General features: G+C 44.3%; 1 protein-coding gene and 1 pseudogene across 1 annotated transcript; one reads left to right on the top strand and one right to left on the bottom strand.

The window, feature by feature from the left end:
* Window positions 1-2,563: 2,563 nt before the first annotated feature.
* LOC111749624 (small nuclear ribonucleoprotein E-like) lies at window positions 2,564-4,782 on the bottom strand (annotated as a pseudogene).
* A 1,325-nt stretch (window positions 4,783-6,107) lies between these two features.
* On the top strand, window positions 6,108-6,868 carry LOC111749643 (small nuclear ribonucleoprotein E-like). The gene is made up of 3 exons (XM_023544184.1): window positions 6,108-6,162; window positions 6,326-6,467; window positions 6,838-6,868. Exons 1-3 carry the CDS (start codon window positions 6,108-6,110, stop codon window positions 6,866-6,868), a joined length of 228 nt encoding a protein of 75 aa, XP_023399952.1.
* The last annotated feature ends 6,327 nt before the right edge of the window (window positions 6,869-13,195 follow it).

Raw genomic sequence — 13,195 nt, 5'->3', positions numbered from 1 at the left:
AGGAAGAAAAGCCAAGAGAGAAGCACATCATTTGGACCCGGGATCCCTGCGCTGCGGAGCTCCTGGAACAAGGCGACAGAGAGAGAGACAGAGAGCTGTAAAAGTGAAGACAGAGAGAAGTGGTGGCAGAGAAACAGCAGTAGAGGAGACCAGCAGGAGAAGGTGCGGTAAGCTTCCTGGCCCACGGAGGAAGAAAGCTGAGTGCCTTCGGGCAGGAGGCTTGCTGGAGGAGTAGGGTACCTCTGGGCATTTGGTGGAGCTAGGTTTGCTGACCCATGAGGCTAGAAGTGAGTGCCTTCAGGCCAAGGCTTACTGATGGAGTGTGGTGCCTCAGGGCACTTATCAGCAGAGCTAAAAGAGCTTTGTAGCGCTTGCCAGAGCAGGGCAGAGGCTGAGGGCCAGAGAGAGGCCTGCCTATGGGCATAGATGAGAAGAGGCTGTCCTGATGGAAGAACTGTATGCTGAGCATTCCTCAACCTGAATTGTAACCAGTTACTTCTGAAAGAGCAAGGCAGGGCCCAGACTTGGAGGAATCAGGGTGCCTGGTGAATGTCAAGGGCCAGGATTAGAGGACAAGGCTGGAAAGCTGCTCTGGGCCTGAGTATAAAGCAAGGGCTCAGTTGGTGGAAGTGGGGCACATGGTCAAAGTGGAACTAGAAGCCTGATGTTCACCTGCTTTGATTCCCTCAGACCAGGGGCAGAATTGACTCCAGAATCTGCCTCAGCTGAGCTTGCAAAGGGGATTGGCGATGGGATGAAGAGGGTCTAGCCATGGGGGTGAGTACCTACTCAGGAACAGCAGCTTTGGCCCCCAAGGTATAAACTGAACAAAAAACAAATTAAAATCCTCTTTAGAAAGAGGAGTTTCAAGGAGATGAATTGCCTTCTGGACATACTGCCTGATTTTTCTAAGCTTTCCTCCTTATTTGCTACTGTGAACTCCCATCAAATCTTTCAGGAGCTAATGCTTATTGTCCTGGCTACCAGAATCAGTTACCTGGAGAAGAAGCAACGGGGTCACTTCTGGTGCATTCGACCAGCCCTCTTAGTGATGTGTGTGAGCAGCCCCTGCATACTCTAGCACTCCCAGGACCTGGAGTTCTAATTCCAGTCCCACCTCTCACACTCACTACAGCTTGGATCACGGATAACAGTCCATAGTTTTCTCTGCTAGAGAATGGTATTAGCTATCACTCTGTTTCTCATGGAGTGCCTGGGTGGTGCCAATGGCTGTTAACTGAAAAGTTGGCGTTGAGAGTCCACCCAAAGGCACAGACAACGCTTTGGTGGCTCTTGCAAACCATTCTCACTTCTGAGAACCACTCTTTGGATCAGTAACTTCTGCATATAAAAAAAATAAAAAAATAAATAGCAGATGTCAATTAGTTCTTAGTTTTGACTGAGTCACTTCAATTACCTTTAGGTGGGTGTTTCCACCATCTCCCCCCACCTAGGCCCATTCACCCCTCAGGGGCCTGGACCAGACCAAGCCCCCTCCACCCTCCCTCTCTGCCGGCCTGAGAGCTTCTCACATTACCCCCACACGGAGGGGGAGCCAGCCTTCCCTTAGCCCAGCTCTCCTATTTTAGTTTTTAATCTTTCTTCATAAATTAATCTCCCCTGCTACCTAATCATGCCTGGTGCCCTTGCCTGAACTCTCTCCACTTTGCCTGCATCTGCTGGGTAATGAGATGCCCACAACTGGCTGCAATATCCCGGGCTCCATTTCACCCACCAGACACTATTTCCTCCTGTGTCCAGGGCCCTGCATATACATGCCCACATCACCTTGCCTTTTTAATTTATCTCTCTGCCTCTTCCCAATGCAAACTCATCTAATTTGTACTCTGCACTGGGGCCACTTGTCTCTCTCAACTAGTCCCTGCTTTGAAGGGTCCTCCCACTTATTGAATCCATCTCTGTCTTTATGATTATTTTTTCCTTGCTGTGCTAATGCTTATGACTTTCCCAGTTGAATCTCATTTAGGGGAACCTTACCTAAACAGCCTGCTCCTCCAGGTCACAGGTAGTTTTCCCTCACCCCTGCCTAGGCAGTGAGTCTGTCAGTTTCAGAAGATGGTTTGCTGTCAGTGCTGAGAAAAAAAATGGGTCTCTCCTGATCATAATTGCTTTTATTAGGAAATGGCATCCATACATTTTTGCATCAACCGTCATAGAACCTAAAGCTAAGTTTTGTGTTTGACGGCAGCAACTATCGTTACCCTGTGTCTCTGTGAAATTATTTTTTCCTCTTACTATGTAACACCTTTTTTTTCTTTAGAAAGAAACAATGTAATTTTTAAAATAAATTGTGATCTGTTACCATCACATTTAGGAGTCCCTGTGTGGCGCAAACAGTTACGCGCTTGATTTCTAGCTGAAAGGTTGGCGGTTCGAACCCACCCAGAAGTGCCTCAGAAGACAGGCCTGGCGATCTGCTTCCAAAAGGTCACAGCCTTGAAAACCCTATGGAACAGTTCTGCTCTGCACATATGGGGTCACCATGAACTGGAATCGACTCGACGACAACCAACACACACACACACACACAATATCATATTTATTGTGATCTGGTAATAATGTAAGAGTAATCAAAACAATATGAACATGTTTTAGAACTAGTAACAAAGGACACCTTAAAAAAGGGAAGCAAGTTCTTGCCCTCAACAACTTCTCACTTCACCGATCTTCTCTTGTTGCATACACTTTGTAGCAGAGTAATATTATCTCCTTTTAGTATGATCCAACTCAGTTGTTTTCTTGACTTTGTTTTAGAATGAACCTCTTCTGCATCAGCTATTATCAGGTTCATTGACTCATCAAAACCCACTATGCAGCCCTCCATCTGCACACTCACTTGCTCGTAGAGCCACTCCTGAGTTGGGGTCTACTTTGCAGATATCTGAAGGTGAGGTTGATGGTCTGCACCACCACGTGCACCTTTGGCCCTGGCCACGGTATGCCACGGTGGAAGCCTACACTCCATGTGGTAAAAAAAAAAAAAAAAACATGTGGTACTTTTTAAAAATTATTATAATAAAGGCTCTCATTTCTATTGGTTTTATGCTGTAAGTTTACTTCCACTGTCTTTGGATATAAGTAGGGTATAAATAGAATATTTAGGAACTGGACAGTTCATATACTTTGCTTTCCTGGTGTCCTCTTTCTGTCCCTAGCTCCTTTTCCTCAACCGTCTGAACATGACTAGAAGCTGGTGTGGAGGAGGTTCTGAAGCTTGGTGGACAGAACCCCTCATGACCCCTCACAGTCATCCTCAACAACACATTTAGATGTCGGTGTGATGAGGGTGGACAAGGTGATCTAGCACGTAAGCAGATAAAGGGGGGGCACAGGGTGCTGGGAGATCCCAACCTAGGAATATAGCGGGTTCAGCACCAGGCTGTACTCTCTCCCTTCTGGTTTCACTCCAAAGCGACAAGCATTTCCAGCAGAGAGGTAGGCAGGACTCTGTTCAAGCTCAGCAATGTCGCCAGGAAGCCATTCTTCCCCCATCTTTCTACTCTACTGTTTTTAGCATGTCGCCTTCCTCCTTGCACTTTTTGCTGCTTATTGCAAAATAGCTGCGCCTCCTCTGTGTACGGGTCTGTATTTTAGATAGGAGGAAGGAGGGAGTGTAAGAGGAAGGCACAGGTTTCCTGGAAATCCTCCCCCCTCTCAAAAAAAGCTTAACTCTAACTGGCCAGTGCTGTGTCACATGACCACCTCTAGCTACAAGGGAGTATGGGAAGGAGTATAGTTTTAGCTTCACACCAGTCTGAAGAAAATTGGGCATTTTTTAGTAAAAAAGAAAGGTGAATGGCTGTCAGTAGGCAACTGGCAGTGTCATAGCAGAGAAACAGTTGAGTTTTTTCCATAAACATTCATCACGTGCCTAATACCATACTGAGTTCTCCAGGAGGCCGTTCCACAATGAGACATTTAGGCATACATTTATTGCTTCCATTTTAATGATGAGGGAAATGGAACTCCAAAGTTTGGCATCACACATACGGAGCTGGGCCCGGAGTCCTTGGATTCTGGCATTTGGTGAGCGTGTATGTTTAAAAATAAAGATGCATTTAGTTGCGTAAATGGAGCCCTATGCATCTCCCTTTCAGGAAACTTAAAATGAAAGTCACCTCCCAGGCAAGGCACGGTGCTGCATTAAGAAGAGCGCTTTGTCAACGTTGAAGGGTAGACTAACAAGCAGTAAATAGCAGGAGTTGATGTAGTGCAAATCACACCAGACAAATTTAATTGCTTTTTTTCTAATCTATAGAAAATGCCAGATGAAGAAATAAAAGGAAAGCAGTGAATATAATAGCTCTCTATTTTAGGAAAGTGCTTGGGCATAGTGACTTGGGCAAAGTTCTGAATAAACAATAAATGATAACAACTCACATGGGCCTGGGGCTGGGAATGGAGGCAGCACTTGGCCCCAGAGGGTGTGGGGAAGTAGGAGTTTCCAGGTGCTGGGGAGGAGTCCGCATGCAGGAGCCCCCACACATTCCCTGAGTCTGAATTTCAACTGAGATCTGAGCCAAAGTCTGCTAAAATCTGCCACTTGGAGTGTGGTCCAAGGACTAGAGCCTGAGCAAGGTCAGGAGCTTGTCAGAAATGCAGAATCTCAGGTCCCACTCCAGACATCCAGCATTGACATTTGCATGGGGCGGGGGGCGGGGGGGGGGAGGAGTCATGCACACACTCTCACCTTTCAGAAACACTGCTCTCAGGCCCTGTGAAGTGGGGGAGCATCTCGAAGCTGTCACTGAGGCCTCTCATCAGGTGCCCTCTCTCCTTTGTCTTCAGCCTGCTCCCCAGCGAGGCTCTCATCCAGAAAGAATTGTGCTACCCAAAACACTCTGCTCCAAAAGTCACCCTCCTCTCCCCCTCATCACACTATTATCTTGCTGCCGTTATTCGGCCATAAAGAGAAATGAAATTTGGATATGACGTGGATGACCCTTGAAAACATTCTGCTGAGTGAAATAAATCAGGCACAAAAGGATAAGTGCTGTATCATCCCAGAACAGGAAAATGCATAGAGACCAGGGTTTATTAGTGGTTACCAGGTGTTTGGGGGAGAGGAGAACGGGGAGTTACTGCTTAAGGGGCACTGAGTCATTTCTGTTTGGGGTGATGAAAAACTTTTGGAAAAAGTGGGGATGGTTGCGCAATTTAGTGAATGTAATTCACGTCACTGAATCCTACACTTAAAAATGGTTGAAATAGTAAAGACTTTAGTGATACGTATTTTACAACAATAAAATTACCTAGAAAAAATGATCACTTTGCTATCCTGCTGACAGCTTGTTCTCCAAGACAGTCTAAGCCAGGCTAAGGTATAAATAACAAGGGGGTATTTGTCTTTTTAAAATAAAAGTCAGTTAACGAGATTCCGATAGTGGAATTTCAGACCACATAACGTTGGGGGCAAATCTATGGATTGAGAACCCCTTTAAGAAATTGAAGCAAGTACATCAAATTGAGTGCCCTCCAAATGCCAGGTGCTAGGATAGGGCCTTTTCTGTACTTTGCCTCATTCATTTCCCATAATCCTCATTTCTCATTATCTATGCCTTTTTGGATGAGAAGTCTAAAAGTCAGAAAGGTTTACTGGTTCAAGATTATACAACCAGAAGGGACAGAGTCAAGCCTGCTGCTGAACCCTGCTGTCTTCCCAGGTCGGGATCTGCCACTAGCACCCTGCAGCCCCCCTTCCCCACCCATGTGTTAGATCACCTTGTCCACCCTCATCACACTCACATCTAAATGTGCTGTTGAGGGTGACTGTGAGGGGCCATGAGGGGCTCTGTCCACCGAGCTTCAGAAACTCATTCGCACCAACTTCCATTCATGTTCAGATGGTTGAAGAAAAGGAGCCAGGGACAGAAAGGGAACACCAGCAAAGGAAAGCATATGAACTGTCCAGTTCCTAAATATATTATTTATGCCCTACTTAGTTCCAAAGACATTTGAAGTAAACTTACAGCATAAAGCCAATATAAATGAGAGCCTTTATTATAATAGTTAATTTTTTAAAAAGTGCCATGTGGAGTGTGAGCATCCACCATGGCATACCATGGCCAGGGCCAAAAGTGCAGGTGATGGTGCAGCCCATCAACCTCACCTTCAGATATTTCCAAAACCTGTTGCCGTCGAGTTGGTTCCGACTCATAGTGACCCTATAGGGCAGAGTAGAACTGCCTCATAGGGTTTCCAAGGAGCGCCTGGTGGATTTGAACTGCCGACCTCTTGATTAGCAGCTGTAGCTCTTAACCATTTCGTCACTAGGGTTTCCAGATACTTGCAAAATAGATCGCAGTTCAGGAGTGGCTCTATGAGCAAGTGAGCATGCTGATGGAGGGTTGTATCATGGGTTTTGATGAGTCAATGAACCTGGCATTAGCTGATGCAGAAGAGATTCATTCTAAAATAAAGTCAAGAAAACAACTGGGTTGGATCATGCTAAGTCGTTGTTAGGTGCTGTCAAGTCGGTTGTGACTTGTAGGGACCCTATGTACAACAGAAGGAAATACTGCCCGGTCCTGTGCCATCTTCACAATCGTTGTTATGCTTGAGACTATTGTAGCCACTGTGTCAGTCCATCTTGTTAAGAGTCTTTCTCTTTTTTGCTGACCCTCTACTTTACCAAGCATGATGTCCTTCTCCAGGGACTGATCCCTCCTGATAACATGTCCAAAGTATGTGAGACGTAGTTTCGCCATCCGTGTTTCTAAGGAGAATTCTGGCTGTATTTCTTTCAAGACAGATTTGTTTGTTCATTTGGCAGTCCATCATATATTCGATATTCTTCATCAGCACCGAGATTCAAAGGCTAAGAGGAGATACTATTACCTTGCTATAAAGTGTATGCAACAAGAAATGATTGGTGAAGTGAGAAATTATTGAGGGCAAGAGTTTTCTTCCCTTTTTTAGGTGTCCTTTGTTGCGAGTATAGTTCTAATACACGTGTTCATATTGTTTTGATTACTCTTACATTATTACCAGATCACAATAAACACGACATTGTGTGTGGGTTGGCTGCTGTCAGATCAATTCTGACTCATTGTCATTATTCTTCTGATTCAGTCCCTGGGTGGTGCAGGCTGTTAACATGCTTGGGTTCTAGCTGAAAGTTTGGAGGTTTGAGTCCACCCAGAGGCTCCTCAGAAGAAAGACCTGGCTATCTACATTATCAGTATTGAAGGCTCTCTGGAGCACAGTTCTACTCTGACACACCGGGGTTGTCATGAGCTGGAGTTGACTCAACGGCAACTGGTTTTTATTCTTCTGGTCCCTCCCTACTTAAAGCATTGCTTGTGGACTAGCAGCATTGATATGGTTGGGCAGTTTGTTAGAAATGAGGCTCTACCTCAGATCTGCTGCAGAAGAACTGTCACTTTAACAACAACCCCCAAGTGGTTTAGATGCACATTCACGTTTGAGAAGGGCTGATCTAATCAAGTTTTCTGTTGCTTTTAACTAAATAAATTGCTATACTGACCCATAGTCTACATTTTCATGAGAAAGAGATATAAACTGAGTTCTGGATTTTTTTTTTAATGATACATCCAGGCTCTGTTTGGGCCTTTCTTTCAAGCTTGGAGAAAAAAAATTTATTTTATCTGCCTTTATTATGGAAGGAATCCCTGGTGGAGTAGTGGCTAAGAGCTATGGCTGCTAACCAAAAGGTCAGCAGTTCGAATTCACCAGGCACTCCTTGGAAACCCTATGGGGCAGTTCTGCTCTGTCCTGTAGGGTCTCTATGAGTTGGAATCAACTCGGCAATGGTTTGGTTTTTTTTCTTTTTCCTTATGGAAATCATCACACAGAAAACTAAATTAACATTTGTTGTTGCATAAATACTTAATTGACTATAAGTTGCATCTCCATTATTAAGTTAAGAGCCTGAGGCAAGAATTGTGTCTTATCTCTCCTTATACCTCTCAGTGCTCAGCAAAATATCTACATAGCAGTAGTGTCTAATAAATATTATTTTAATTAATTCACTAAGTATTCTGCTTACTGGGGCAACCAACGGGAGTTTCTGGCAAACTCTCAATAACATCCTCAAAATCCTGTCACATATTCTGAGCATTCAGAAACAGTGTGTCTATTTTGAATAGTTAATATATTTACTTTTGTTAGCTATATAATAAATTAAGTTTCCTTCTTCTCTTTGGCTTCCAGGAAGCTCACAGCTAAATGTAGTTCAGTGGCAAAAGCTATATTAACTTTGATTTAGTTTTCCTTATTTCTCCTAACCTCTCTGTGGCTCCTGATTTGATATTTCAGTTTTAATATTCTTACCCTATTTATGACTTTTATTTTAAGCTCCACCCTCTCAAATACTCTTTTGAAAATTGCGAGATATGAATTATACACAAAGCCAAAACATTGGGAGTTGCCCTGTCTATGGGAGTGGAAGAGTTTTGCTTAATGTTAAGACCTTGCCACGAGTTTCCTCCTTCGTAAAAAAAAAGGATTTGGGGGATTTGGTGCTAGGAGCTCTGGCGGTACAAACAATTAAGTGCTCTCTGCTAACTTGAAGCTTGTTGGTTTGAACCCACCCAGCAGCTCTGTGGGAGAAAGGCCTAGTGATCTGCTTCCATAAAGATTAGAGTAAAAAAAAAAAAAACCCTATGGGGCAGTTCTACTGTGTCACAGGACTTGATGTCACCTAACAACAACAGGCTGCACTATGGGGTTATTTACAGCATCTTGGCTGGGTGAGGAAGGAGAAAACAGAGAGCAACAACTTTAAATATGTTTGGGAATTGAAATGTTTCCACAACTCACTCTATGCCCCCTTGCCCCATCTGTCGCTGCCCACCAATAGCAGCTACTTATGCGACCATATTCCCCCAGCAACGGTATCTCCCCGCAGTGCTTTTCACACTAGGTGTTGTTCTCCATCAGCTGCATCATTCCCTGATCCCCACTGTTGCCAGGTTCCATGCTCCCTTGCCTACAATGGCCTCTTTTTTGTCTAGAAATTCTGCCTGTGCTGCAGGACCCAGCTCAGCAATCTCCTTCCTTGGAGCCATGGTCATTCAGCTTTGCAGTGTCTTATTTGATCTTCTGCTTGCTTCCTCTGAGGCATCCTCTCTTCCAAGGGCAGGAAATGGGACTTTCCTTTGTTTCCCCTATAGCGTCTGCTCTGGAGGCTGCTATACAGTGGGCACTCAGTATGGATTTGATTAGATGCTATTTGGCAAGTACTCATGGTCCAAGACAGGGTCACAGTATGGACCATGCTTTTGAACACTCTAATATTATTTACAAGAACACATATGGGCCAGTCTGTTACCCAAGCCCACTCACGAGCACAAAGTCATAGAGTAGTGCTAGAAGAAACTACAGAGCCACCCAAGTCTGATCATCTGCCCTTCTAGAAGAAGCCGGGAGGAGAGGACTTCGTGGAGGGTCCCACAGCTGGTTCTTGGCACTATAGAGACTACAGAAAAAAAAAAAAAAAAAAAGAGTTATTTGACTATGAGTTCTGCATCAACATGGCCCCTTTTCCAGCTGCCCACCTCATGCCAATTCTTTCTCCCTTCTTCAGAATTCTAGCATGAGCACTGCAGGCTGAGGTTTGGCTTAAAACAAATTAGCACAAAACAAATTAGATTTCTTCATCGTGGTACTGTACTGATTGCCCAGAAAAAGGAGTTGTACAAAATCGAATACTATTTTAACTGCGTTAAGGTATCTGACCAACTAAAGGTCTTCAGAGGTAACAGCATTTGTGAAGTGAAGAATAATTTTATAAAGTGATTACTTGCCTCTTTCTCCCATTGAGATTCAGTAATGGTTTGTTTCATAAGTGGAGGATTTGACTGTTATATATCTTGGTTATACTCCAAAGTGAACAGTTACGAATTCAATTATAAATTTGCAATGGGTATGAATTATTCACAGTTATCATCTTAGATGTGAAAAACTGTAACTTACTGTTTCCTTACAATGGAACTCACCTTGGTTCTTCAGCCCTCTTTCCTGCAGAGGTGGAATACACAGATTTAGCAATTTAGAGAGCTAGCCACTTCTCATTTTAACATGGCCAGTTTAACCTCTGTTTTGATCTCCTCTTCATGGAGTAATCCAAGTTTCTGGGGGCTTGGGCATCTTCTGCAATGAGGGAGGGACACCTTCCTAACTGTTGAGGTGTACCTCATCCTGTGAGTTCTGCCCCTGCTGCATCTGTAGCATATAACCTTGGTCCCCACTGTGGCTTCCAGTTGTCACATCCAATGCTCTTGGCTTTGTCTTTGTCCCAAATGCAAAGCCTCTTGGTCTCCAGATGCCCTCTGGGCCACATCTACGCCTCCTCGTGGGGAGCTTTGGAATGCTGGGGGCTTTCTCCACAGCCTGTCAGGGTGAGCAAGCTCCCGAAGCTGATTGATCTGCCTAGACAAGTGCCCTCAGCCGTTGCTAGTCTTCTGCCCAGGGGCCATGTTGGACAAGGGGCACCTCTGTGGGGCAGGGAATGTTCTCTTCATCTCAGATTTTCCTGCATCTATCTGAGATTTGGAATCAGGGTTTCAGTCATTCTGTAGCACTCTATTTTCCTTCAGTCCCAAAGGGCAGTGCTGCTGGTGTCCATCTCAGGGACTCACCATCTAAATGCCAGTTCCACCTCTGATTTCTTTTCTCACCTGCTGGTTGATCCCTCCCACCTCTGAACTTGGGGTCTGGGTGGGTAAAAAAATGGCTCTTACCTTGTATTCTTCTCCACTCTGTGTTTTTTGTTTTAAAACCTGAAACTTCTGAGCCCTTCGAAGGGCTACAGGATGCTCTCAAGCCTCTCTCACAAGATGCTTTGCTTTCATACCTGTTTCTGCTAAGGAGTTTCAGAAGCATGTTCTGAAATTCTAAGCTGGGCAATGGTGCCGCTGTACTTGAGTGTATCCATCTTTCCTGGAGGGCAGAGGACCTGGAAAACTGCCTAAGTGGCAAAGAAAGGTAACATGTAGGAAGAACTGGGAGAAGAAACCTGTTATTATCTCAAAATCGTATTCGCTGTATTCAATAATTACGTTGAGCAGCATGATCTAGAATAAAGCTTCCCAACAGGTAGCCAGCCACAGGTAGACTACAAGTAGAGGAGAGCTAGTGATGCTTTCAGCCCTGGAGGCTTTGGGATACCCAGAGCCCCTGGAGCTATCAGCATTGGCTCCTAGCAGCCGATGGGGCTCCTCTGAGGCAGACTGCAGGGAACAGATTCCAAAGGACCATTCTCTGGTCCTCACCTGTGGCAAGCACAATGAACAGCAACTGTTGTAATGGTTAATTTTATGTATCAACTTGGCTAGGCTACGGTTTCCAACAGTTTAGCCAAACACTAGTTTAGTTGTTGTTCCATAATGTAATCTAACGTAATGTAATCAATAAATTGAAAAGGGAGTTTCCTTAGGGTGTGGTCTGCCTCAAGACTATAAATCGATATTTAGGCAGAACTCTTTCTCTCTCTGTTTTCACTCGGCACTTTTTCTATTGCCTAGCCCACAGATCTTGGGGTGCAAACTTGCAGAAGTTTCCAGACTACCATTTGACCTACGGATTTTGTATTTGCCAGCCCCCACAATCCTGTCCTTGAACTAAATCAATCTCTCTCACTATATATGTATCACTTGTTCTGTTTCTCTAGAGAACCCTGACTCTAAGACACCTGTGCAGAGTGTCTACTCTGTCCCTCCAGGTTGAGCTGAGTGCAGCCAGGAGGTGCTCTACTACCTGGATGTCTACTTCTGCAACCAGTTGGCCATTGAGTGCAAGGGCCAAGTGGAGCTACAGCAGGGTGTGTGGAGCTACGGCAGGACTTGTGTCCCAGACACCCACAGAGGATGGTGCATAGCCCAAGGTGTGTGGAGGATGCTGGGCTGGGTTCCTGGGGTGTACAGGAACAGGCAGATCCCTGAGTCTCTGCTTTGTAGTTATTGGGTTCTCCCTTCCATTTGCAGCTGATGAGCCCTTTTAGAGGGGGTCCAAGCTAGCCACTGGGAGACTGCTCAGACACTGCATGTGTGTTCCTCAGATTAGGCTCATCATCATGTGAAACACTTCATATACAAAAATTCATATCATATTGGAAATTCAAATGTTATATTACAAGAGATTTCAACAGTATGTCAATGGAAGAATAAGCTGTTAGATTCTTAAAATTTTAACAGTTGTAAAATTTTAATTGTTAAAAAAAGGTTAAATTTTTTTATTACTTGATTGTGTGAACAAAGTTTCTGATCAGTGGTGGTTATTGAGAATTTGAAGAAATTATCACTAAACAGTATTGACCAGGAATTGGATGGAGCCATTTCAAACACAAAAACCTGGTAGCAAACATTATGTTCATAGCAGCAAGGTTAGGTTTCTCATTAAAATTTTGAAAATACATTATCTGAAATTTTAATACATATTTAGCATCTTCCCTAATACTTTATTTTTTTATTGTAAATACATAATATAAAGAAAAGGTAATAAAAAAATAATCCTTCAAGTCCCATATACTGGTTGCTATCAAGTCAGTTCTGACTCCTGGTTACTCTATGTGTGTCAGAGTAGAACTGTTCAATGGCTGATATATTGGAAGTAGATCACCAGGTCTTTCTCCCGTGGCACCCCCGGGTGGACTCCAACCTCCAACCTTTTGATTAGCAGCCAAGTGCATTAACTGTTCACACCACCCAGGGACTCCAAGGTCCATATAAAACAAAAACAAAAAACCAAACCTGTTGCCATCGAGTCGATCCCAACTCCTAGTGACCCTGTAGGACAGAGTAAAACTGCCCCATAGGGTTTCCAAGGAGCACCTGGTAGATTCGAACTGTCGACCTTTTGGTTAGCAGTCATAGCTCTTAACCACTACGCCACCAGGACTTCCAAAAGATGTTCCCAAATCCCTTCCAGTCTACTCCAGTATGCAGCACAAATATTATTTTGTTAATGTGCCACAATGTTAAAAAGTTTGGGGAGCACCATTCTAGTGGAAAGGATGTGAATTCTGGATGCAAATCAAATGAGGTTCCAATCCCCCGTCAACGTGTACTAGCTGTGAGATTTGGTGCAAGCTGTATAACCATCTCGAAGCTCATTTTCCTTATATGCAGAATGGAGAAGCAACACCTACTTCCAGGACTGGACTGCGACTCAAAGACCCTCACTGTTGCCTCAAAGTGATCTATCTTTGTACCCC

This window comes from Loxodonta africana, chromosome 11 (assembly GCF_030014295.1).
Source record: "Loxodonta africana isolate mLoxAfr1 chromosome 11, mLoxAfr1.hap2, whole genome shotgun sequence".
Taxonomy (NCBI): Eukaryota; Metazoa; Chordata; class Mammalia; order Proboscidea; family Elephantidae; genus Loxodonta; species Loxodonta africana.
This window is presented reverse-complemented; position numbering and strand designations above follow the sequence as displayed.